Raw genomic sequence first — 23,035 nt, 5'->3', positions numbered from 1 at the left:
TTTTTTTTTTTTTTTTTTTTTTTTAAAGAGTTTCACACGTCTCTGGGTGGAAAGGGACAACTGTTGAGGAGGAGGATCGATCGGAACTTGAGTGCAGCGTTGGAGCGAGCTGTCAATCATGGTAATTAGTAATTACACTCTTATATGTTCTTCGAATTGCGTTTTTGCTGTCCTCTCTGTTCTGTTCTCTTTAAGGCTAACCCACCGACCAAAGCTGCTTTACTGTACAATTTGTGGGGATACAGTATATGCGCATGTTCATAAGTGCCTGTTTTAACACTGCTAAATTGTAACTGCTTGTTAACTTGAACACAACTCCTCTTCTACTGGTTCAATATGCATTTGTATATGTACACCGTCAAATGTGTTAATATTTTAGATCAGTGGTTTTCAGACTTTTTAATCCAAGTACCACCGAAAATTTGTTTTGCTCCATAATGACCAACTTTAAAAAAACAGTAAAGTAGTAATGAGGCAGTTTTTATTCCTAAAAACAACTCAGTGCTAAGCCACTGTAACATTATGCAGTTTGAACATGAACATGCGCTTAAATATAGGCAAAGAAAAAAAAGTGTGATAAAAGATAATGTATTGGACATATGTGTAATAACATTTTAGTTAAATGTCTAAAAAAGCAGCCAGATCTTGAAGAATAAATGCAAATGTTTTGTACTGTGGATAAAAGTTAAATACAACTGAACTGTACTTAAAAAAATGTAATCTTTTGGATAAAAAAAAAAAGTTTAAACAGGCTGTATGCATAGCTATAGGCTTAATTCCATATTTGATTGTATTAAACGCTTTAATTGTTGTAAGTTTTCTTTATTTATATAATTCAGTAATTATTTTGTGTACCACTAGAGAAAGCCCGTGTACCGCTAGTGGTACTCGAACCATACTCGCTGTTTAAAACTGATCATGGTAGACAAACTGACAACAAGTCACAGTCCTTGCTTCAGTCTCTGTGATGTATTATTGCAGTAATTCCCAACCACTATGCCACGAGAGATCATCAGGTGTGCCATGGGAAAAATGATCCAGTTTTACTTTATTGGTCCGAAAATTGTCATTTATTTATGACGAATATTGGATCTTTGTTCATCCGTCTATGTCATTGTGAGTGACAGGCAGAACATTTAAATGCTCATCCACTAGATAGCAGAAGGCACAATTAACCTGCGTATCCTCCAGTTGCCATTCACACAACCGAATAATTCCTTTGTGTTCAGCTAAACAGTCGCAGATTTTAATCTGAGTATATCAATTTGTGAGTAAATTGAAATGAGATAATCATGACTTCAAAATTTTCTCGTGTAAAATATGTCCCCTGGCTCAAGAAAAGTTTGAGAAACACAGTATTATTAACACAAAGTGGAAATAAAATGAAATAAAAGTACTACTCTCTTTAACTACATAAAATAATATTTAGTGTATACACTCACACACCATAAATTGCATTTGCATGGATGTTCCATATCACTGGCGTCAAGCGGAAACCCCGCATCCCCCCCCCAAAAAAAACATTTGCTTTTCAGCAAATCAAAAAAAAAAAAAAAAGAAAACGGCGTGTTCATTTAGCAATTATTATCATCAAAGAGGCGGCACGGTGGACGACTGGTTAGAGCGTCAGCCTCACAGTTCTGAGGACCAGGGTTCAATCCCCGGTCCCGCCTGTGTGGAGTTTGCATGTTCTCCCCGTGCCTGCGTGGGTTTTCTCCTGGCACTCCGGTTTCCTCCCACATCCCAAAAAATGCGTGAATTGGAGACTCTAAATTGCCCGTAGGCATGACTGTGAGTGTGAATGGTTGTTTGTTTGTATTTGCCCTGCGATTGGCTGGCAACCAGTTCAGGGTGTACCCCGCCTCCTGCCCGATGATAGCTGGGATAGGCTCCAGCACGCCCGCGACCCTAGTGAGGAGAAGCGGCTCAGAAAATGGATGGATGGATGGATATCATCAAAGAAAGAAAGCCATTTTCAGTATACAATCGCATTCAAACTAACATACCCACGTGGGGACTGACCAATAGTATCCATTCCTGAAAAAAAATACAGTATGACATTGACCAAATTTTGACAGTGGGGGTTTCAGCCCGACTCCAGCGATATGTTGCATATGAATGGCTGCTTGAGTGTTGGGGTGCTGAGATGTATTGATTTATATTATTTTATTATTTGTCATCAGAAAGGTCATTTTTGTTTAGTATTCTTTTCATTGCAGTGGTGTAGAACTGTACTGCATGATACTGAGAGGTGTTAATAAGGTGCTAATATTTTGCCACTCTCTTGTATCTAAATAAAGTAACCAGTACATTGGCAACAACTCTCAGGGTGATGCAGTGCAATTCTTCAACGGTGAAAACCACAATAATAAATATATTCTTCCATTAATACAGTGACATACTCTAAATCATGCAGTTATGCTACAGGTACTTGTTGACCATAGTTTTATAAAGTAGCTTTTCTCATATCTGATGTTGCCGAATGGTATTCCACGAAGGTACTGTTCAGTTGACTTAAATTTGAAACCAGAATGATAGCAAGCAGATGGCCTGAAGAATGTGATTGTATACTTTTCGTGATGGAGTGTTTGTCTTGTGAGTGACACGAATAGAGAGTAGTTGGATCCAAGAGCAGTCGGAGGCAGATGTGAAAGGATGAATAGTTTATTGATGAAATGTAATGGCGATGGTCCTCGGTGGGTTGGCAGGTGGCGGTGAGGACAGGTGGCAGGCAGTGGTGAGGACAGGCGGCTGGCTTTGGCGGCTGGAATTACATGGATCAGGAACACGGGGTGGGGGAGGGGGACACACTGGAACAAGGAGACACAGGAGTCAAAAAGGGAACGAGGAATAGGGTGACTTACGGGAGGTAAATGGGCCGTGGTACCACTGAAAGGATTTCCTGGAACAGGCAGGTTTATATACTGGTGGTGATAAGGCTGATTGGAGACAGGTGCTGAAAACAGAGAAGGGAGGAGAGAGAGAGAGAGAGAGAGAGAGAGAGAGAGAGAGAGAGAGAGAGAGAGAGAGAGAGAGAGAGAGAGAGAGAACGCAAAGCGCCCTCCCGGCTACAATAATGGAACTGCAGGCAGTATATGACTGTACCCCCTCTCAACGGACGCCTCCAGGCGTCCTGCCAGGCTTCCCCGGGTGAGCCGCGTAGAAGTCATCCAAAAGAGTATGATTGAGTATTAGTTTCCAGGAAATCCACGACCGCTCCTCCGGCCCATACCCTTCCCAGTCGACTAGGTACTGGAACCCCCTCCCCCTAGGCCTCACGTCAAGGATGCTCGACACCGTGAACGCCGGATGGTCATCAATAATCCGGGGAGGTGGAGGGGGTTCGGCCAGAGGGCTCAGGGCGCAGGTGGAGACAGGCTTGAGCAACGAGACGTGGAAGTTTGGGTGAATTTTCAAGGAGAGTGGAAGCTTCAACCGGACGGCAGTGGGATTGATGATTTTGGTAATTGAGAAAGGACCAATGAAACAGGGAGTGATTTTAGTCTGAAGTGGGAGGTCGGGAGAAGAAAGCCTGACCGATTGGCCCACCTTGTATTCGGGCGTCGGGGAGCGATGACGGTCTGCGAGCTGTTTGTTGCGTGCGGCGGACCGGGTCAATGTCGCACGGACGTCATTCCATACAGCCTGGATCCGCTGGAGATGATTGCTTGAATGCGGGGACTGCCACTGGTCGCTCCTGCTCCTTGAACAATGGTGGTTGGTAACCATAGCAAGCCATGAATGGGGACATACCGGTAGTGGAACTGGTGAGGGAGTTGTGGCCGTACTCAATCCACGAGAGGAATGAGCTCCAGGAGGAGAGGTTGCGTGCGGCAACACAACGGAGGGCTGATTCCAGGGATTGGTTTGTGCGCTCCGTCTGGCCGTTGGTCTGTGGATGATATCCTGGTGACAAGCTGGCTGCTGTGCCCACCGCTTTACAGAATTCCTTTCACACCAGGGATGATAACTGAGGACCTCTGTCAGAGACAATATCAATGGGAATACTGTGGAGTCTAAAGACATGCTGGACAAGGAGGTCAGTAGTTTCAAAGGCGGATGGTAGCTTGGGGAGAGGTATATAATGGACAGATTTGGAAAAACAATCGACAATGGTGAGAATGACAGAGTTACCTTCAGAAGGAGGTAGACCGGTAACGAAGTCCAGAGCAATATGGGACCAAGGGCGGCTAGGATAGACAATGGATGCAGCAGCCCAGCTGGGGGCAGGTGTGAAGACTTCCCTCGGGCACAGACGGAGCAGGCTTGGACGAACTCCCGGGTGTCTTGAACAAGGCTGGGCCACCAGAAATGTTGCCGGATGAACTGAATGGTGCGGGTGATGCCAGGTGAGTTTGGAGGTATGAGCCCACTAAAGAACGTCAGAGCGTGCAGAATCTGGTACGAACAGGTGGTTTGGAGGCCCAGTCTTGGGATCCGGGTGAGTTTTTTGGGCCTCCTTAACCACCAGTTCGATTTGCCAAGTGGCAGCACCAACGAAGCATGAGGAAGGAAGAATGGGTTCCGGTTTGTCAGGGCTGGTGGGGTGTGAGTAAAGTCGAGACAGGGCATCAGGTTTGCCGTTTTTGGAGCCAGGACGGAAGGAGAGATTGAAATTAAACTTGCTCAAGAAGAGAGCCCAGCAAGCTTGTCGGGGGTTAAAGCGTTTGGCGGAACGGAGGTAAGCGAGATTCTTGTGGTCGGTCCAAATGATAAATGGTTCTTCAGTCCCCTGCAACCAGTGCCTCCACTCTTCCAAGGCCCATATAATGGCCAGTAGCTCTCAGTTGCCGACATCGTAGTTCCTCTCGGCAGGGGACAGACGACGGGGAAAAAAGGCACAGGGGTGCAGTTTCTGGGTCGTGGGGTCCCGCTGCGAGAGGACAGCCCCTGCCCCCGTGTCCAAGGAGTCAACCTCGACCACGAACTGGAGGGAGGGGTCGGGGTGGCGAAGAATGGGCGCACTGGTGAACAGGGTCTTGAGTCGGTTGAATGCTTGGGATGCTGACGGGGTCCAACGAAAGAGGGAGCTGGCGGATGTGAGGCTCGTGAGGGGAATAGCGACCTTGCTGTAATCAATGATAAACCGAAGGTAGAAATTGGCAAAACCAAGGAAACGTTGTACTTCTTTGCGGGTAGTGGGAGTGGGCCAGTTAACGACTGCTTGGATCTTGGAAGGGTTGGGTTGTAGTTGACCTTTGGAGATGACGTAGCCCAGGACGTTTATTCAGGTTTAACATATAGTCGGTTTTCAAGGAGACGCTGAATGACTTGGCGTACATGGAGGTGGTGTTCTGCGGGGGAGCGGGAGAAAATGAGATGTCATCAAGGTATACAAATACGAACCGGTTGAGCATGTCACGGAGGACGTCAGTAATAAATGTCTGGAAAACTGCACGGGCGTTGGTTAAACCGAATGGCATGACCAGATACTCGAAGTGTCCAAGAGGGGTACTGAAGGCGGTCTTCCATTCGTCCCTCTCTCGGGTATGGATGAGGTGGTAGGCGTTCCGTAGATCCAATTTGGTGAATACCTGGGCGTCACAGAGGGGTTCAAACGAGTGGTCGATGAGGGGATTTATTCACGGTGATATCATTGAGACCACAGAAGTCAATACATGGGCGGAGAGTGGTGTCTTTCTTTGCAACAAAAAAGAAGCTGGCCCCAACTGGAGAAGAGGAAGGTGGAATGAGTCCGGAAGCCAGAGAGTCATGGATATAGTCCTCCATAGCCCTCTTCTCAGGTCGGGAAAGGTTGTAGATACAGCTGGAGAGAAGAGGGCCTCCCGGCAGCAGATTAATAGCACAGTCATACGGGCGGTGGGGGGGTAGAGAAATGGCCAGGTCTTTACGAAATACCAGAGAGAGATCATGATATTCTCCAGGGACTACGGACAGGTCAACGAGCATGGAAGAGGGTGGTGGTGTACCAGAAGGAGGTATAGCTGAGAGCAGGCAGTGTGAGTGGCAGTGAGGGCTCCATCCGGTGATGGCTAAGTGTGTCCAGTCTATGGTGGGGTTATGTCTTTTATGCCAGGGAATTCCAAGGACTAATGGGGTATCAGGAGAAGGGATAACAAAAAGGGAAATGTTTTCACTGTGATTTCCTGAAATAAGCAAGGTGCATGGCACAGTTTGGTGGGTAACAGCGGAGATGATACGGCCATCTAGGGCTGTGACCTTCTTCGGAGACGGAAGCAGTTGGAGAGGAATTTGGAGCTAGTGAATTATGGCTTCATGAATGAAATTGTCATCGGCACCGGAATCAATCAGTGCAGTGATGGGGGTGTTAAGAGCCGAAACTATAATGCAAGCGGGAACGTTTATGCGAGAAGGAGAGCTTGAGGGGATGGAGGTTTGGCTCACCACGACGCTCTCAGTTTGCGGTGAGCCTTGTCTTTTGGGCGGAGGGGACATGAGGAAATAAAGTGACCGCAGTAGATACACAGCCGCTGGGCGATACGACGCTGACGCTCCTGTGGATCTAACCATGTCTTAGCAACTTGCATGGGCTCTTCAGTGGCTATGGGGAGTGACGGAAAGGCGGAAGACTGTGCGGGAGGCGGGTGTGAAGCTGACGGTGCAGCGCTCGGAGTGGGAAGGTGTACGCTCTCGCAGTCTGTTATCCAGACGGATGGAAAGGCCGATAAGATCCTGGATAGAGGAGGGCTCGTCCCGGACTGCTAGCTCATCCGTGAGCTGCTCGGAAAGGCCATTGGAAAAAAATCCGCGTCATCCCACCCACATTCCCCCGCCAATATCCGGAACTCTACAGAATATTCTGCTGCAGAATTAGCGCCGTGCGTGAGCGTGAGGAGACAACGGGTGGCGCCCTCCCGGCTACAATAATGGAACTGCAGGCAGTATATGACAGTGAGCTTTGTAATAATGTCCTGAGAAACCTGAGAAATCCTGTGTTGCTTTTCAGACATGGCATATAAGCCTTTATGACTATTTGCAGAGGCTGCATGCATGAGAGTAACGCTTTATTCCGTGGAGGGGGAGCTAGTCAATGACAACTGAGATTAATTTATAGGTAAACCTCACTTTGAACACATAAAATAATGTTTGCCGTAAATACTGTATGTGCTCCACTTATATCCTGTTCCGCTTGTAGTAGATTCACCATGATAACAACTTCAATTGTCAATGTTGACCAGTGAAATTGTAATCTCGATGTTAAAATGCTGAAAAGAGTTCCAAAATGTGGAAGTTTGTCAAAGTCCTAATTTAAGAAAAAGACACAACTATGAATTGTTATGTTTAAGAAGATTATCAAAACAGGTTAAATGTAAATCTGTATTATTAACAAAATGCCCTGAAATGCAATGTTGTTATGAAAGATTTTTCAAGAAAGTGGTATACTGCATCATAGGTCATACAACTGGTTAATATATGTAATTGAAATACTGTCAGTATACACTCTACTTGGTAGTCTGCTGCAAAACTAAGAAATGTAACACCTTCAGTATGGCAAAAAAAATTCTTGTCGTCCATTCCAAGACCTTTTTTTTTCTTACTTCGGTTTCGTAATGTGTATTGTTTAAATTTTATTTCAAAAAATAATACATATCTAGATGATACTTTTCTTTCATCATATTTAATTTGCATTACCGTACTATCATTACCCTACACTGTGTGGCTGCGAGTTTCATTCCCTTATAGTGAGGCTTGCTTTGTTAATTTGAGTTTTAAGGAAGTAAATATATATATATATATATATATATATATATATATATATATATATATATATATATAAATGGCTACGGAAATAATTCTGATTGGCATCAACAATGTTGCATTCACTTAGGGCAGAGGTTCCGAACAAGGGCTGCATTTTAGCAGATGTGAAAAATATATTTCTCAATATTTTTAATTTAGCACAGTATACATTTGGCTTCATCTTCAAATGAAATATTGCAACATTTTGTAATTGGAGCAAGGCATTGTGACATAACACATTTGCCCTCCCTTTTGTCCAGTGGTGCCCTTGACATTCGAAGCCTTAACACAAGTAAATAAAAGTACACATAGGTGCGACAAAGCAGTGACAACATTCTTACCCGCAGTCACAAGGACTCACTGAACAGTGTGATAGCTTGTAAATGACGTGCAGCTGCGTCACCCAAGTCAGCCTGCAAAGCAGCTTTGAATCACGTTGACGTTTTGTTTGGACATTCCTGACCACAGCATGGGTCCATCCATCCACCCATCCATTTTCTGAGCCGCTTATCCTCACAAGGGTCACGGGAGTGCTGGAGCCTATCCCAGCTATCATTGGGCAGGAGGCGGGGTACACCCTGAACTGGTTGCCAGCCAATCGCAGGGCACACAGCATTGGTAAAAAGCCAAAATGTCTGAAATGTTTTTAAGGTTAGTATAATAAAGTATATTTCTTGACCACGTGCTCTCCATTTACACCTCGACACCACCCACAGACTCAACCAATGTAATCTTACATTCACCCCACCCACACGTGACGCAGCACCCACCATCCATTTTAAGATTTCTCAGTATGCACACATATGACATTCTCCAAATAGCCACTAGAAGATACAGTATGTTTGAATATGTATTTTGTAACTCTTTCCAGCCAAATGTGACTCTTGTCTTCTTGCCAGCTCACACACAAAGTAAGCAGCGAGGTCATGTCACTCGGCATGTGAGGCAACAAGACTCTGAGTCAATACCTGCTCACATAATATAATGTTTATTTATCTTGGACGATGAAGTCACACTTTCTCTTCCCTTATTCCAGTCAAATGTCTCGCATGTTCTTTGTTTGCTACGAAGTCGATATTTGAGACGACCTACCAAACAGAACCTGTGTGCCTCCCCCTCCCTGCCTGTTTGTGTACTAAATGGAGTGTGGCTTGAGTTGCAGCACACGTCTTCATGTTTTTTGGGGGTTTTTTTTCCCCACATGGCAGGTGATGGGTGGGAAGCAAGAGCTCCACACACGTGATGCTGCGATAACCAAACACAAGCCTTCTGCTCTATTCCTTTGCCCTGAAATGAGTTTAGCATCTGACGGACTGTTAAACTAATACACTTGAATGTGTTATTCTGTATTAAACGTCTTGCCAACTGTGTTAAAGTAAAGCCCCGTTTATTGCGGGCATATGTTCCAAACAAAATAGGTGAAAATCTGCGATATAGAAAGTCCATATAAAAAACGTTTTTTGATATACATTTACCCATCCCACACACTTTAAACACAGTTCAATTCATTAAAACACAGTGTTTAAACATATTGTAAATATATTTGAAATAACACAAACTAAATTTGGTAATTTTACTGTTCTGTCAATAAATACAATTCTGAAAAGTGCATAAGCAGCTGTGGCTCTCTTCTGACACATGCAAGGGATTACAGTAAGTAAAAACCATCCATCCATCTATTTTCTGAGCCGCTTCTCCTCACGAGGGTCGGGGGCGTGCTGGAGCCTATCCCAGCTGTCATCGGGCAGGAGGCGGGGTTCACCCTGAACTGGTTGCCAGCCAATCGCAGGGCACATACGAACAAACAACCATTCGCACTCACATTCACACCTACGGGCAATTTAGAGTTGTCAATTAACCTACCACGCATGTTTTTGGGATGTGGGAGGAAACCAGAGTGCCCAGAGAAAACCCACGCAGGCACGGGGAGAACATGCAAACTCCACACAGGCGGGGCCGGGGATTGAACCCCGCTCCTCAGAACTGTGAGGCAGATGCTCTAACCAGTCAATCACCGTGACGCCTAGGTAATAACCCATTTAAAAATCCATCCATCCATCCATTTTCTGAGCCGCTTCTCCTCACTAGGGTCGCGGGCGTGCTGGAGCCTATCCCAGCTGTCATTGGGCAGGAGGCGGGGTACACCCTGAACTGGTTGCCAGCCAATCGCAGGGCACATAGGAACAAACAACCATTCGCACTCACAGTCATGCCTACGGGCAATTTAGAGTCTCCAATTCATGCATGTTTTTTGGGATGTGGGAGGAAACCGGAGTGCCCGGAGAAAACCCACGCAGGCACGGGGAGAACATGCAAACTCCACACAGGCGGGGCCGGGGATTGAACCCGGGTCCTCAGAACTGTGAGGCAGATGCTCTAACCAGTCAATCACCGTGACGCCTAGGTAATAACCCATTTAAAAATAATAATAATAATAATAATAATCGCTTAGAAAATCCACAATAAAATGGTGACGCAAATGATGAACTCCGATTAGCGGTGAACACTGCACTCCTTTACTTGAGTGGCTTCGAGCCATTGTGTACACTGTTGTTTATCAAATTTTCTGCTATGAGTCAGAAATACTGTATTTAATATTGTATATTATTATTATTAATTTGCTGTTCTTTATTCCAAGACAGAGAAACCCTCACTGAATGGCGGCGAGGACGGTACATGGCCGACTGAGAGTCGGTCTCAATCTCAGATCGCACTCAATTCTGATGCAAACGAAGCCAACGATGGGGACCGGCCGGCCTGGGATTCCAAGATCCAGTATGTGTTGGCTCAGGTGGGCTTCAGTGTGGGCTTGGGGAACGTGTGGAGGTTTCCATACCTTTGCCACCAGAATGGAGGAGGTGAGTGTTAATGAACAGATAATGGTTTTATTTTGAAATTATAGTGGTGCCTTGAGCTGTAATGGTGGCAGTGTCAGATAGAATAAGAAAATATTCTTCAAAAAAAAAAAAAAAAGAAGAGGCTTCAAGCTGTTCATTGCCCCTCTCAGTTTAAGGGTGGTCATGTAGGGTTGCCATTAGAATGAAAAAGATGTTAATTCTACTTTTTACAATCCAATGTACCAGCAATGTGATTTTGAATCTGTTATTCATAAGATTACATATATTGGCTATAATTTGACTGATTTGTCACTTGTGTAATTTTGCTTGTATTTTAATTCTTTTTTTTATTTTTTAGATTAAAATGGATTTTCCAGCTCTGCCAATCGTCCATATTTGATAACAGACATACTGTGGTAGCACTAAAAGTAATCTGCACTTATTTTCCTTTCCTTCCTTGCAGGGGCCTTCATGCTGTTGTATGTTTTTCTTCTGGTGGTTGTTGGCGTTCCCCTCTTCTTCATGGAATTGGCCGCTGGCCAGAGCATTCGGCAGGGCAGCATTGGCGTCTGGAAACATATTTCCCCCAAACTGGCCGGTATCGGCTATTCTAGCTGCTTGGTAAGGATTTCTAGGAGCCGTAGATTGTGTTGCTGTGCACGCTGTGTCGCCACCGTGGGCCTCTTTCCAAAGGCTGCGTCGTGCAAAGTATGTTGGGTTTGAAGCGATTGAGGAGTTTGACTTATTCTCCTGCCTTTTTCCCAACTAGCCTCCACACGAGGCCATTTATCCTGTGCGTAAGCAAGTTTATCTCGTAGCCTCTCTGTGTGTAAAACTGAGCAAGGACGATGTGGGGCTGTAACATGAGAGGTGTTGCGTAACAGTTTCTCATGCTGACACTGAGCGTGAACATAAATGTCTTTGTTCATTCAGCATAAATGTTTAGTTTCCAGCAAGTCTATTTTGTCTTTTTTTTTTACACCTAAACTACTCAAATGTCAGTGTTTACCATTTGACTGTGCAAGAACATATGTACAGTGGATATGAAAGGTCTACACACCCCTGTTCAAATGCAAGTTTTTTTACATTAAAAAAATGAGACCAAGATATACAGTATAATTTAGATATACAAACTCATGTTAAATGCGAGTGATCACACACCTGCCACCATTTCTAGTGCTTTTGATTAAACCCAAGTAAAGTGAAGCACTTTGAGCAGCGTATTCCAGACATTTTTTCTTTGCTTTCTAGCAGTAACCTTAAGGTTTTGTACTCATTTGGACTGCTACTTTGAACTGTTCATAATTGTTTCCAACTTGACTAAGGCCCCAGTTCATGTTGAAGTTGTTTATTTTTGCTTCCTCTCTCGAAAAGATTAGGTTTTTTTTCAGTTGAGCTGTACACGTCTACGTCGAATTAATGGTGGAAATTTATTTCAAAATGACTTATCTTGGTCTCCTTTTTTATTTCACAAAAACTTGGCATTTGAACAGGGGTGTGTAGACTTTTTATATCCACCGTAAGTAATAGTTTTGTACATATACTATGTCATCTATGAAGTCGTTTTCTCCTCAGGTTTGTTTTTATGTGGCTCTGTACTACAACGTGATTATTGCATGGAGCCTTTTCTACATGGGCAACTCCTTCCAGTATCCTCTGCCATGGGAGAACTGTCCCATTGATGTGGCCACCAATGACACAGGTAGAGTGTGCCTGTCCAGACAAATAGTCTAATTTCATATTCAGTAAATGCCTTTTTTTCATATTCAGTAAATGCCTTTTCTGCTACAGTGAGAGAATGTGCACAAAGTTCTGCAACATCGTATTTCTGGTTTCGGAAAGCTCTGAACATCTCTAATTCCATTGAGGAGTCAGGAGAGTTTAATTCCATCATGACGGGCTGCTTATTGGCTGCATGGACTATTGTCTCCTTGGCGATGATTAAGGGTATCAAGTCCTCTGCAAAGGTGAACAAGAAGAGCATTCGCAAACCACATTTCCTTTCAATCACGCTTTCTAATCCCTGTATGTAAAACTGGAAATTTAGAGTCCTTTTCTTGGTCCCCTGTGCCAAAAATCATCTGACAAGTTTCCTTTGGCTTTAACTGAGAAACATATCAACTATAATAGCAGACAACGCTAAGCAATCCTTTGCTGCTTCAGCATTATAGAATATTTTTACACCTCTCTGTGAGTATAGAAAACGTGGTCAATCAGCAAGTTCTTTGGAAAATAAATAGCATCTGTGCAAAAAGAAAGTTCGTATTTACCATTTTGACCCTTCTTTAGAACTTCAGTTTAAACATAGTTTGCTGAAATTTCTAAAAATAATAATAACTTCCAATCCCAACAACTTTACTTGAATGACAAGCATGAAGTGAAGTACAAGTTTGAGTCAGTCACACGACGGGACACTTTCGTAGTGAAAATGTTGCAACGTTAACAATAATGAAAAAAAACACAATCCTTGCTCCACCGCTACAAAAAGTTTCACTTAAGTTGCGGAATAATTTTCTGAGAACAAGAATGTAAAAATATAGTCTGATCTTTGCCCATACTCACTGCCAAGTCTTGGACAGAGAAACTCAGTGTGTGGGAGGTGATACGTAAACTAGCTGTTACGTAAGTGTTAAACCACAATTTTCTGTAATTCAGAACATCTTGCTTCCAAGCACATTTTCGGAAATAGGCAGCTCACAAAATATTTTGTTGTTTAATTTGACACTTGGTGGGTGGGCAAGCCTGCCAGAGACCCAACTGTGTGTATACAAGCCATTAAACAGGCAATTTTCTATATGTCCCCTTTAATGTTTGTTCAGGGCAGTCATTTTTACATATAGTTAAAAAAATAGTGGGACAGATGCAGCCATTTACGATGATATTCTTATTTTGTTCCAATTATATTTTACAATATTATGCAGCATTGGCTTTAATTGTTTCTGCCTTACTTTAAATGTTTGTCTTGGTTGTGTGTGTTGTAAACTGTTGCTATCCATATTCCCATCAGTGTTATTACAATGATCTCTCTCTCTCTCACTGTCTCTCTCTCTCACACTCTCACTCTCTCTTTTGCTTCCAGGTGATGTACTTCTCCTCAGTCTTTCCCTATGTGGTGCTCTTCATTTTCCTCATCAGAGGCTTGACGTTGGATGGAGCAAAAGAAGGAATCATGTATATGTTTTATCCCAGAGTAAGCACACGTTTTATAATATGTTTGATTTTTGTTTTTGTTTTTGTTTGAATGCAAAAAGACTCCCTTAGTGCCCTTTAAGTTAAATGAGACTGAGCTTCTCTTGTGTTTTTTTTCAGCTTGAGATTTGGGGGAACATGCAGGTGTGGCGGCAGGCTGCCACTCAAGTGTTTTTTGCCCTGGGACTGGGATACGGTTCTGTCATCGCGTATTCTTCCTACAATCCGGTCCAAAACAACTGTCACAGGGACGCTCTTCTGGTCTCGGGCATCAACTTCATGACGTCTGTCCTGGCCTCGCTTGTTGTTTTTGTCATCCTGGGTTTCCGGGCCAAAAACATTGCAAAGGGCTGCGTGGCTGAGTATGTATCAAAGTCCATAAGTTTGATTGCATCGTTGTGAGAGAAAAAAACGCTACCAAGTTCTGAAGTTTATATATATTTGAAGATAATTGCTAAAAAGGTGCAAAGATAGAATTACAGTTATGTAGTCCTAAATTGTGAAATGTTCAGCGGCATACCTAAAAACAACGTTCAGTGATGCACTTCGGCATCCGACACTTGTTCTCATCAGCGGTTATCCAGCACAATTTCAACGCACAGTTAATTAGCTACCTATGCCTACATTGTGAAAAAGCATTTTCCCTTCAGGTAGTCCGCTGGCGTGGCCACTTTAGAGCGCCTCGTTGTCAGACATGAGAGTGCGTGCACATCACAGTGAGAAAGGCGGAAGTCTGAAAGAAAAAAATAATGGGAGATGGGAGGAAAAAAGTCCAACTCGACAGCCAACGTGTAGACCAGAGCTTCCCTCTGTTGTGGCCGCTTTAGAGTGCCTCATTGTCTGCCGTGAGTACGCATACGAACCAGGGAGGAAGGCAGGGTGTGAAAACTTAGGCAACCAGCTTTTTGTATTTTTAATAGACTAGTTTAATCTTGATTTTAATTTGACAGGTTCCATTGTTTTGTGTGTGTTCACCGTACTCCCATTCATATCCTTGAATATGTCATAAAAATTCAAAGGAATATCTAAAAAAAAACAAAAAAAACCTTCACTGCATTAACAAAAGGGCAGTAGAAGTAACAAGGCATGTGCTAAATGTTCACTAATAACCATAATATCAGAGATTGTACAACTCCATACCATTTCCATCTATATATATTCTTATGTCAGGTGTGTTTATTTGCAGAAATGTTCGCCTTCTAAGCAACGTGTGGATCCAGGAACAGGACCATCATTGGTGGCCAAGTTTCAACATGACCGAGCCAACCTCCGTGTCTGTGTCGGACTACAGAGAGTGGTACAGGCACTATGGTGCCACGCTGCGTCTCAACATCACCGACTGTAATCCGGAGGAGGAGATGAACAAAGTGAGTGTGTCTGGTAGGAAGAGGAAAATGGGTAGTCTTGAAGCCTAATATAGAAGTTGGTATCCACTAGAAAGCGGTAAATATTTTCAGATGTCGTTTGAAGAAGTGCAGCATTGAGACAGCACAGTTAAGTAATCAAACATGCAGTACTGCTAAATACCAGATAAACTCAATGTCTTCCGAATCACAATTGTTCTTTTCTTTAAATTTAAAAAACAATAAGTCAATAGGATTTACAGTAATATGAAGACCTAAGAGTGTCTTTTACAAATCCCAACAAGATCTGATTTTTTAGAGCCATTTAAAGTTTTAGCTTTAGTTTCCATTTAGCTTTACTTTGTACGCTTAGATTTAGTACTAATCTTAATTAGTTCAGCTTTAGTTTGGATTTATTTTATTTGAAGTTAATTTACTTTACTTACAGTTTGGTTTTAGTTTAGTTTGTTAGCCTACTTTTAGTTTAGGTTCAGTTAGTTTGGATGTATTCTTAGTTAATTTTTATTTTGTTATTAAGTATTATTTTCAGATTAAGTCTATATTTAGTTTAAGTTAGATTTGTTAGTTTGTACTTATTTCAGTTTGTTTAATGTAGGTTAGCTTGGTGTAAAGTTATTTAAGTTTAGCAAAATTTCTAATACCTCTGCAAGCTTTTCATGATATGCAGTGCACCTGACCACATATTAACATTTACATGACATATATAACAACATCGAACATTTTACCTTTACAAAAATAATAATGCTCAGTTTTTACATTCTGGTAACCTTATTCAACTACACAACAGGGCCAAAACCCTAGAAACAGCTGTATGACCCTAGAAACAGCTGTATGACGTTCTACAACACTACAAACTACAACTCCAATATTAAACATATTGTTAAAGTAACATCTCTCTGACACTGAGCATTGTTATCTTTGTAAAGAACTAAACTTTTGAATGCAGATGTCCAACTGTTCAATGTTTCAGTTCTTTGTCCACAACTTTCTGTTCTCTAACAAAGACATTCACATTGTTTAGTAAAGGTTGCGGCGGCATGGTGACACGGTGGATGAGTCATAGTTCTGAGGACCGGGGTTCAATACTCGGCCCCGCCTGTGTGGAATTTGCATGTTCTCCCCGTGCCTGCGTGGGTTTTCTGAGGGCACTCTGGTTTCCCAAAAACATGCATGCTAGGTTGATTAACGACTCTAAATTGCCCGTAGGTGTGAATGTGGGTGCGAATGGTTGTTTCTTTGTATGTGCCCTGCGATTGGCTGGCGACCAGTTCAGGGTGTGCCCCGCCTCCTGCCCCATGATAGCTGGGATAGGTTCCAGCATGCCTGTGACCCTAGTGAGGAGAAGCGGCTCAGAAAATGGATGGATGGATGGATAGTAAAGGTTGCAATGGATTTTCGGTTCTTCCTGAAATTTCACCTGAAAGCCGAATATCCCGACCTTTTTGTGAGTTGCATTACTTGTGTATATACAATGTTGTCATGTTGTATCTGTTTGTTTCTGTCGGCGCTCAGGGAGTGGAAGGGACAGGACTGGCTTTCATAGCGTTCACTGAGGTGATGGCTCTCTTCCCAGCCAGCCCCTTCTGGTCCACTCTCTTTTTCCTCATGCTGCTCAACCTGGGCATGAGCACCATGTTTGGGACCATGCAGGGAATACTCACACCTCTCATGGACAATTTTAAGATGCTAGGACGCCACCGCACCTTACTCACTGGTACACCACCCAAATTGAATGCAACATTTGCATATTTTCATAGCTCTCAGTAATTATCTTTTATTATTATTATTGTTTTTTTTTTGGTTTGTTTGTTTTTCTTTCAGTGTGCAGCTGTGCTTTGGGCTTCCTGCTAGGACTTCTGTTCACTCAGCGCTCAGGCAACTACTTTGTGGCCATGTTTGACGACTACTCGGCCACACTGCCCTTAGTCATTGTTGTCATCTTTGAAACCATCAGTGTTTCCTGGGTTTACGGTACTGATCGGTAAGTGATGTATAACTTTTTGTCCTTGTTTTTTGTCATCATACACTGATTGAATGTATCAACAGTACGTCATCATTGTAGAATTGGAGGACAAATTAGGCACCGGCATTTTTGAAAAACGGACCATTTATTTTTAAGAAATGTTTTCAATATAAACAGGTAATAAAACATCATATAATTTGATTCATCCAGCTCAACTATCAGTCGCACACTTTGAGATATTTAATTCTCATACCATATATTTTAATGTGTTTAGCGTGACCCTATTAGAGATATTTAGGCACATGAAAAACATTTATTTCAATAATATTGCTGAATAAATTATATAAAATTAATCGAGGAAAGTACATTTATTATTTGAACACTGATTTAAAGTTGTATTATTAGTTTAAGTAATTACAGTAACAAACATTAGCAAATCAATGCTAATGTTTTTGCTCAAAAATACACGCTAGCTGCATTAGTTGCTATGCTAACTAAGAATAAACTTACCTATATAATTAAAAAACATTAATTTATTCATCTTCTGTTCCGCTTCTCCTCAGCTGGAGCCTATCCCAGCTAACTTCAGGCGAGAGGCGGGGTACACCCTGAACCGGTCGCCAGCCAATCGGAGGGCACATAGAAACAAACAACCATTCGCACTCACATTCACACCTACGGGCAATTTAAAGTCTTCAATTAACCTACCATGCATGTTTTTGGGATGTGGGAGGAAACCGCAGTGCCCGGAGAAAACCCACGCAGGCACGGGGAGAACATGCAAACTCCACACAGGCGGGGCCTGGATTTGAATCCCAGTCCCCAGAACTGTGAGGCAGATGTGCTAACCAGTCTTCCACCGTGCCGCAATTAAAAAACAAAGGAATATAGGGAACAGGTGGATTTGGCGGAAAGGAAGAAAGGAAAAAAGGAGCCAAAAAAAAGTTCCCAGGCAGGACGGCCGGAGCCCGGGTGTCTCGGCTCGCAAGACGTTAGGAACGGGAGCGCTTCCGTCCCCCGGGGTGAGCTCAGGCCCGCAAAAAGGTTAGCTCGGAGCGCTTGCAGTCAGTCTGGGATGCGCCGATGTGTCCTCGTCACCTCGTGGTGAGGTGGGCGTCCTGCCTGGGCCAGTCGTCGGCAAGTTGGTCGGGTGAGACAAAAGCCACCGCAGAGTGCATAGCTCCGGCCTTTTTATGCTGAAGCGAGCCAAAAGGGGGTGGTTTACCTCCTCCCCCGCCTCCTTCCTTTTCCACCACCTTCGGGACCAAAGAGGGAGGTGGACCGCCTCTGAGTGTTAAATTCCCATTTTTGGATTATTTTGTGGTTTAAAACCAGTGGAATAAAATATTAATTATTGGATTTAAGATAATGAGACAATATTCCTGCTTTGCATTGTCCCACTCCCGTCCTCTTTAATACCAGTACCGAATGTTTCAAATGTTATGTGATTGTTATGTGATTGTTGAGACCACTACATTTCTTTTGCTTCAGTTGTCAACAGATTCGACATCAGACATTCAAGTTTGCAGAAATACAGTCACTAGTGGCGTTCATGTAAACTTCTTAAAATATTAACTCCAAGTCCGGTACAGACTGTTTCATGAACCCGCGTCTGTAGTGCCGTTCCGTCGCCTGTGGGTGTCGCTGTTGCCCTGGTCTAACGCCCAGCTTTACTGGCCAAGTGGCGCGGTACCCATCAGGATGGAGACGCCGTTATTGGGCTGGCTGGTGGTGGAAGTTAATTAATTGAGCGTTCTAGTGCGAACTCTGTATCTTTGGTCTCCGTTTTGATGCTCCAGGTGCTGCTGATTCACTTAGCGTCTGTATGTGAAGTTGAGTCTCGCCGCGCCCTGGTTGTCTATCTCGGCGGGACGAGCGAGTCTCGCCGGAGACTTGGGTGCTGGGTGTCATCTTTCCATGGCGTGTACGCTACACAGGCCAACTATAATTTACACAACAAGTGTGTTTCTTTAATTTGTGCATGGATTAATTGACATTTTCCTCCAGGTCTGGATGAGCTGTACTGTATGTTTTTTTGTTTTGTTTTGTTTTTCTCCACTGCAGCTTCCTGGATGATATTGAAGACATGCTCAAATGGCGTCCCCCCGTGGTGTACAAGTATCTTTGGAAATATGTGTGCTTGCTGGCCATGATAGGACTCCTGGCTGCAAGTTTGTTAAGAATGGTCCTTAAAGGGCCCACCTACACCGCCTGGAATGAAAGCACGGTAAGAGAGTGTTTTATTTGATAGCGGACACAGTTTCACCCTTACATGGAAGGGGTCACAGACATTCACACCTTGAAGACCCAGTGTGGATCAAAGTATTACCACATCAGAATCAGATAAATGTATTGTCATTATTTGTGTCTGGTAGAATAAGTTGATTATTGATAGTATGGAAAATTGGAATGGTTTAATGAAGCGATGCCCATTGTGTTTGCGGAGTAATACCAAGGTTCCCCTGAGGAAGTTAGGCAAGCACCCCTTTATTGAGCAAGGAAACATCCATCCATCCATTTTCTATGGTGCTTGTCCTCATCAAGGTCGTGGGCAGTCGGAGCCTATCCCTGCTGACTTTGGGTGAGAGGAGAGTTACACCTTAGACTGGTTGCCAGTCAAGTGCTGGGCACATATAGACAACCATTCCAACTCACTGGCGATCAGTTCAGGGTGTAGTCCGCCTTTCACCCAAAGTTAGCTGGAGTAGGCTCCAGCACTCCCGCAACCCGTGCGAGGATAAGCGGGTCAGAAAATGGATGGATGGATGGATTTTATTCCCTCGTTGTAGTTGTCATATTTCTATGTATGTAAGTTTCTTGGGTATGTGATATTACTTTAATGGCCACTTTCCTTTTTTAGTTCTTTCTTTCTATTCTATTCTAAAAAGAAAATCTGCACTTTGCACCCTTTATAGATGTTTTGATACAATTGCATACACCTGCATAATCCAATATACAAAATAATTGCAAAAATGATTGTTACTGCCGGCACGGTGGTCCGACTGGTTAGCACATATGCCCCACAGTTCTGGGGACCCGGGCTGATATCCCGGCCCCGCCTGTGTGGAGTTTGCATGTTCTCCCCGAGCCTGAGTGGGTTTTCTCTGGGGACCCCGATTTCCTCCCACATCCCAAAAACATGCCTGGTAGGTTGATTGAAGACTCTAAATTGCCCGTAGGTGTGAATGTGAGTGCGAATGGTTGTTTGTTTCTATGTGCCCTGCGATTGGCTGGCGATCGGGTCAGGGTGTACCCCGCCTCCCGCCCGAAGATAGCTGGGATAGGCTCCAGCAGCCCGCGACCCTGGTGAGGATGAGCGGTAAAGAAAATGGATGGATGGATGATTGTTACTGAAACTTAAAAAAAATAAGTAAGGAAGGACTATCAAGAATTTCCAGAAATCAAAATGGTGAATTTTCCTATAAACCTTCATTATACAACTTTCATTTTTGACTGACAACAGCTGTATGTTACACATACTGTATAAGGATATTGCTTATGTCTCCTCTGCACAGGCCTCTGAGATGACTTTGGAGTATCCCGGTTGGGCTCTGGTAATGATCGTCTTACTCATAGTCTTTGCCAGCCTGCCGGTACCCGTCAGTTACGTCCATTCAACACTGCAGCACCTCAGGCTGCTTAACAGCGACTCCATGGAGGGCGCGGGCAAAGAGGTCAACCGCGACTTGTACACCAAGTGCAGCTCTGTCGAACAGCTGGATTTCAACTCCCAACAAGCTACCACCGAGGAAGAAGGCGTCCGTCCCAGGACGACCTTCCTTCCGGTGGGCAGCGAACACTACCGCCTCTTGCCCCAGAAAGAGGACCTCGACGAAGAGGACCAGGACACGGGGGTGTGAGGGTGTGGTTGCCCATCAGGGTGGAGGTTGTTTGCAAAGTGTTTCAAGTGTAGGTCCTCGGAGTGTGAATAAGCAACACCGTGCGGGAGAAATGGGACAATGGAGGACAGCATTAGTCAAAATAGTTGTTTAGCTCAGGAAGCTACATTATTAGCAAGCCAAAGCTAGTTTCTTCAATAAATACAGGGAACCCCTTGTATTTGCAGCAGGACAAGGACCGAACCCTGCTGCAAATAGTGAAAATCAGCAAGTAAAGGCTGACCCCCTAAAAAGGTTTGTAATTGCCTATAGATGCCATTAAATGGCAGCAAAGGACTACTTTTTTAAATGAAGCGCCTCAAAGCAATGCTGTTATTGCTTTGGCCTTAACACAAAAACAGAGGATACAATAGGTGAGTTTTTCAGCAAATAATGGCGGATAAGTTCACCCCCCCCCCCCCCCCCCCAAAAAAAAAAAACTGCAAATTTACAAATGCTGAACTGCGAATATCAGGGAGTTCACTTCACAACACTTTCAGGCTTAGCCACCAAAGGACACAGTGTGTTTCAAATGAGCATTAAGTGTCAGAGAAGCCAGTCAAAAGGACAGCTGTTACGTAGATGAGTGTTTCCCAACCTTTACTGAGCCAAGGCACATATTTTGCATGGGAAAAACCTCACGGTTCACCTCCAAACAAAGCATGTCACAAAAAGTATGAAGACTGATGTAACGATTGCGTCTCAATTAAATCATAAGTTTACTTAGTGTTAAATCTGGGCCTTTTTAGTTGTATGAATGGCAACTGTTGGCTAAACATGTTAATTGTACCATCTGTCATCCAGTGGAAGAGCAGTTACCGTAATGGTTCTGCCTGTCACGATAAGTCACGGGCATAGATAGAAGAACAAAGAAATTGTCATTCTTGGTCCAATTAAGTTGAATTGGATCATTTCCTGTGGCACACCTGATGATTTCTCACGGCACAAAAATGTGCCGCAGTGCAGTAGTTGAGAATGACTGTTACATTCATAAATACATTATTAGGCCGGGGAGCGGGGGGACATTATGACGACTTCTTTTGGCTTGCATGAGCATTTCCTCCATGTTTGCATGCGAGTGTGTTTGTGAGGATAAGAGACGTATAGTAAGTGACACTTTCAAGAAAGTTAATGACTATTTGATGGATCCTCGTGTGTAAGTTTTCGTTAACGTTTTAAGTTTGGTAGGATTCAGTTCTGGATAATGTCAGTGAAGATCCTCACAAAGAATATGCATGTGACAATTTATAGATGTATTAACTGTACTGCAAACAGGAAAATATTTGTCAGCATATTTGTTGCATTTTCACTATTATGTTGATTCTGCCTATTGTATAGATTTGATTAAACATCAACAAATCTTAATGGCAGAAACTTGACCTAACTTACTGGTCTACTGGAATCGAAGTGATCATGTGTAATCGATTTACTGTGTATTTGTGACAACTTTTTTAGTTTTACAAATGGCGATCTGTACTTCAGACTTTACCTTGGTAAGTAACTTGGGTTACTTTATTCGACCTCCATGACTGGCGACACAATGATGGACTGATCGATTGAGATCATGGGTCCTTAAAAAGCGGAGGTGGGGGGGGGGGAACAGAAACACGAGCGACATGGAGGAACGTGAATTCGGGAGCATTAACGATGACAACAGAAAACATAACACACCTTCTTCTTTTCGTTGTTGTCGGCCACAAGAATGATTGGTGGCGAATGCGTTTTGTTTTGTGCCAGCTTAAAAACCACCATTCTCGAATCTGGACAAACATATACAGGTATTATCATTAGTTAATTTAGCATTTTATTGTTTTGTTTTTCTCATTCAGGACCTGTTGGCAGTACAGTCCTGATTATCCTGTCAGAATTCAGCTTGCGGCAAACCTGTGCCCAGTGTTTTTGTATTGTAGAGTAACATTAAAAAAAAAAAAACTGTAAACAGTAAAAACTCATTAAAACTCATTTTTACTTTTGTGCTTACACTTCCAAGTCTGTACTTTTTTTTTTTTTACTTCTACTTTAAAGAAGTAAAAGAGTTGAATCAGTAGTTCTGCTTTTACTCGTCTTTATTTTCCACAAGTG

The 23,035-nt window shown here is 43.3% G+C and overlaps 1 protein-coding gene across 1 annotated transcript; it reads left to right on the top strand.

Moving 5' to 3' along the window:
* On the top strand, positions 1 to 22,935 carry slc6a16a (solute carrier family 6 member 16a). The gene is made up of 12 exons (XM_061750578.1): positions 1 to 121; positions 10,361 to 10,580; positions 11,023 to 11,180; positions 12,135 to 12,261; positions 12,351 to 12,526; positions 13,639 to 13,749; positions 13,869 to 14,110; positions 14,935 to 15,115; positions 16,625 to 16,826; positions 16,934 to 17,093; positions 19,140 to 19,302; positions 20,591 to 22,935. The coding sequence occupies exons 1-12, from the start codon at positions 119 to 121 to the stop codon at positions 20,933 to 20,935; spliced, it is 2,088 nt and encodes a 695-aa protein (XP_061606562.1). The 5' UTR covers positions 1 to 118; the 3' UTR covers positions 20,936 to 22,935.
* The last annotated feature ends 100 nt before the right edge of the window (positions 22,936 to 23,035 follow it).

The sequence above is a fragment of the Phyllopteryx taeniolatus genome, chromosome 16 (genome assembly GCF_024500385.1).
Source record: "Phyllopteryx taeniolatus isolate TA_2022b chromosome 16, UOR_Ptae_1.2, whole genome shotgun sequence".
Taxonomy (NCBI): domain Eukaryota; kingdom Metazoa; phylum Chordata; class Actinopteri; order Syngnathiformes; family Syngnathidae; genus Phyllopteryx; species Phyllopteryx taeniolatus.
This window is presented reverse-complemented; position numbering and strand designations above follow the sequence as displayed.

What these genes read in the sequence shown, in the direction of transcription:
- slc6a16a (XM_061750578.1), top strand. An exon ending in GTATCAAGTCCTCTGCAAAG is followed by an intron (nt 12,527 to 13,638) that starts GTGAACAAGAAG and finishes TTTTGCTTCCAG; the next exon opens with GTGATGTACTTCTCCTCAGT. An exon ending in TGGGTTTACGGTACTGATCG is followed by an intron (nt 17,094 to 19,139) that starts GTAAGTGATGTA and finishes TCTCCACTGCAG; the next exon opens with CTTCCTGGATGATATTGAAG.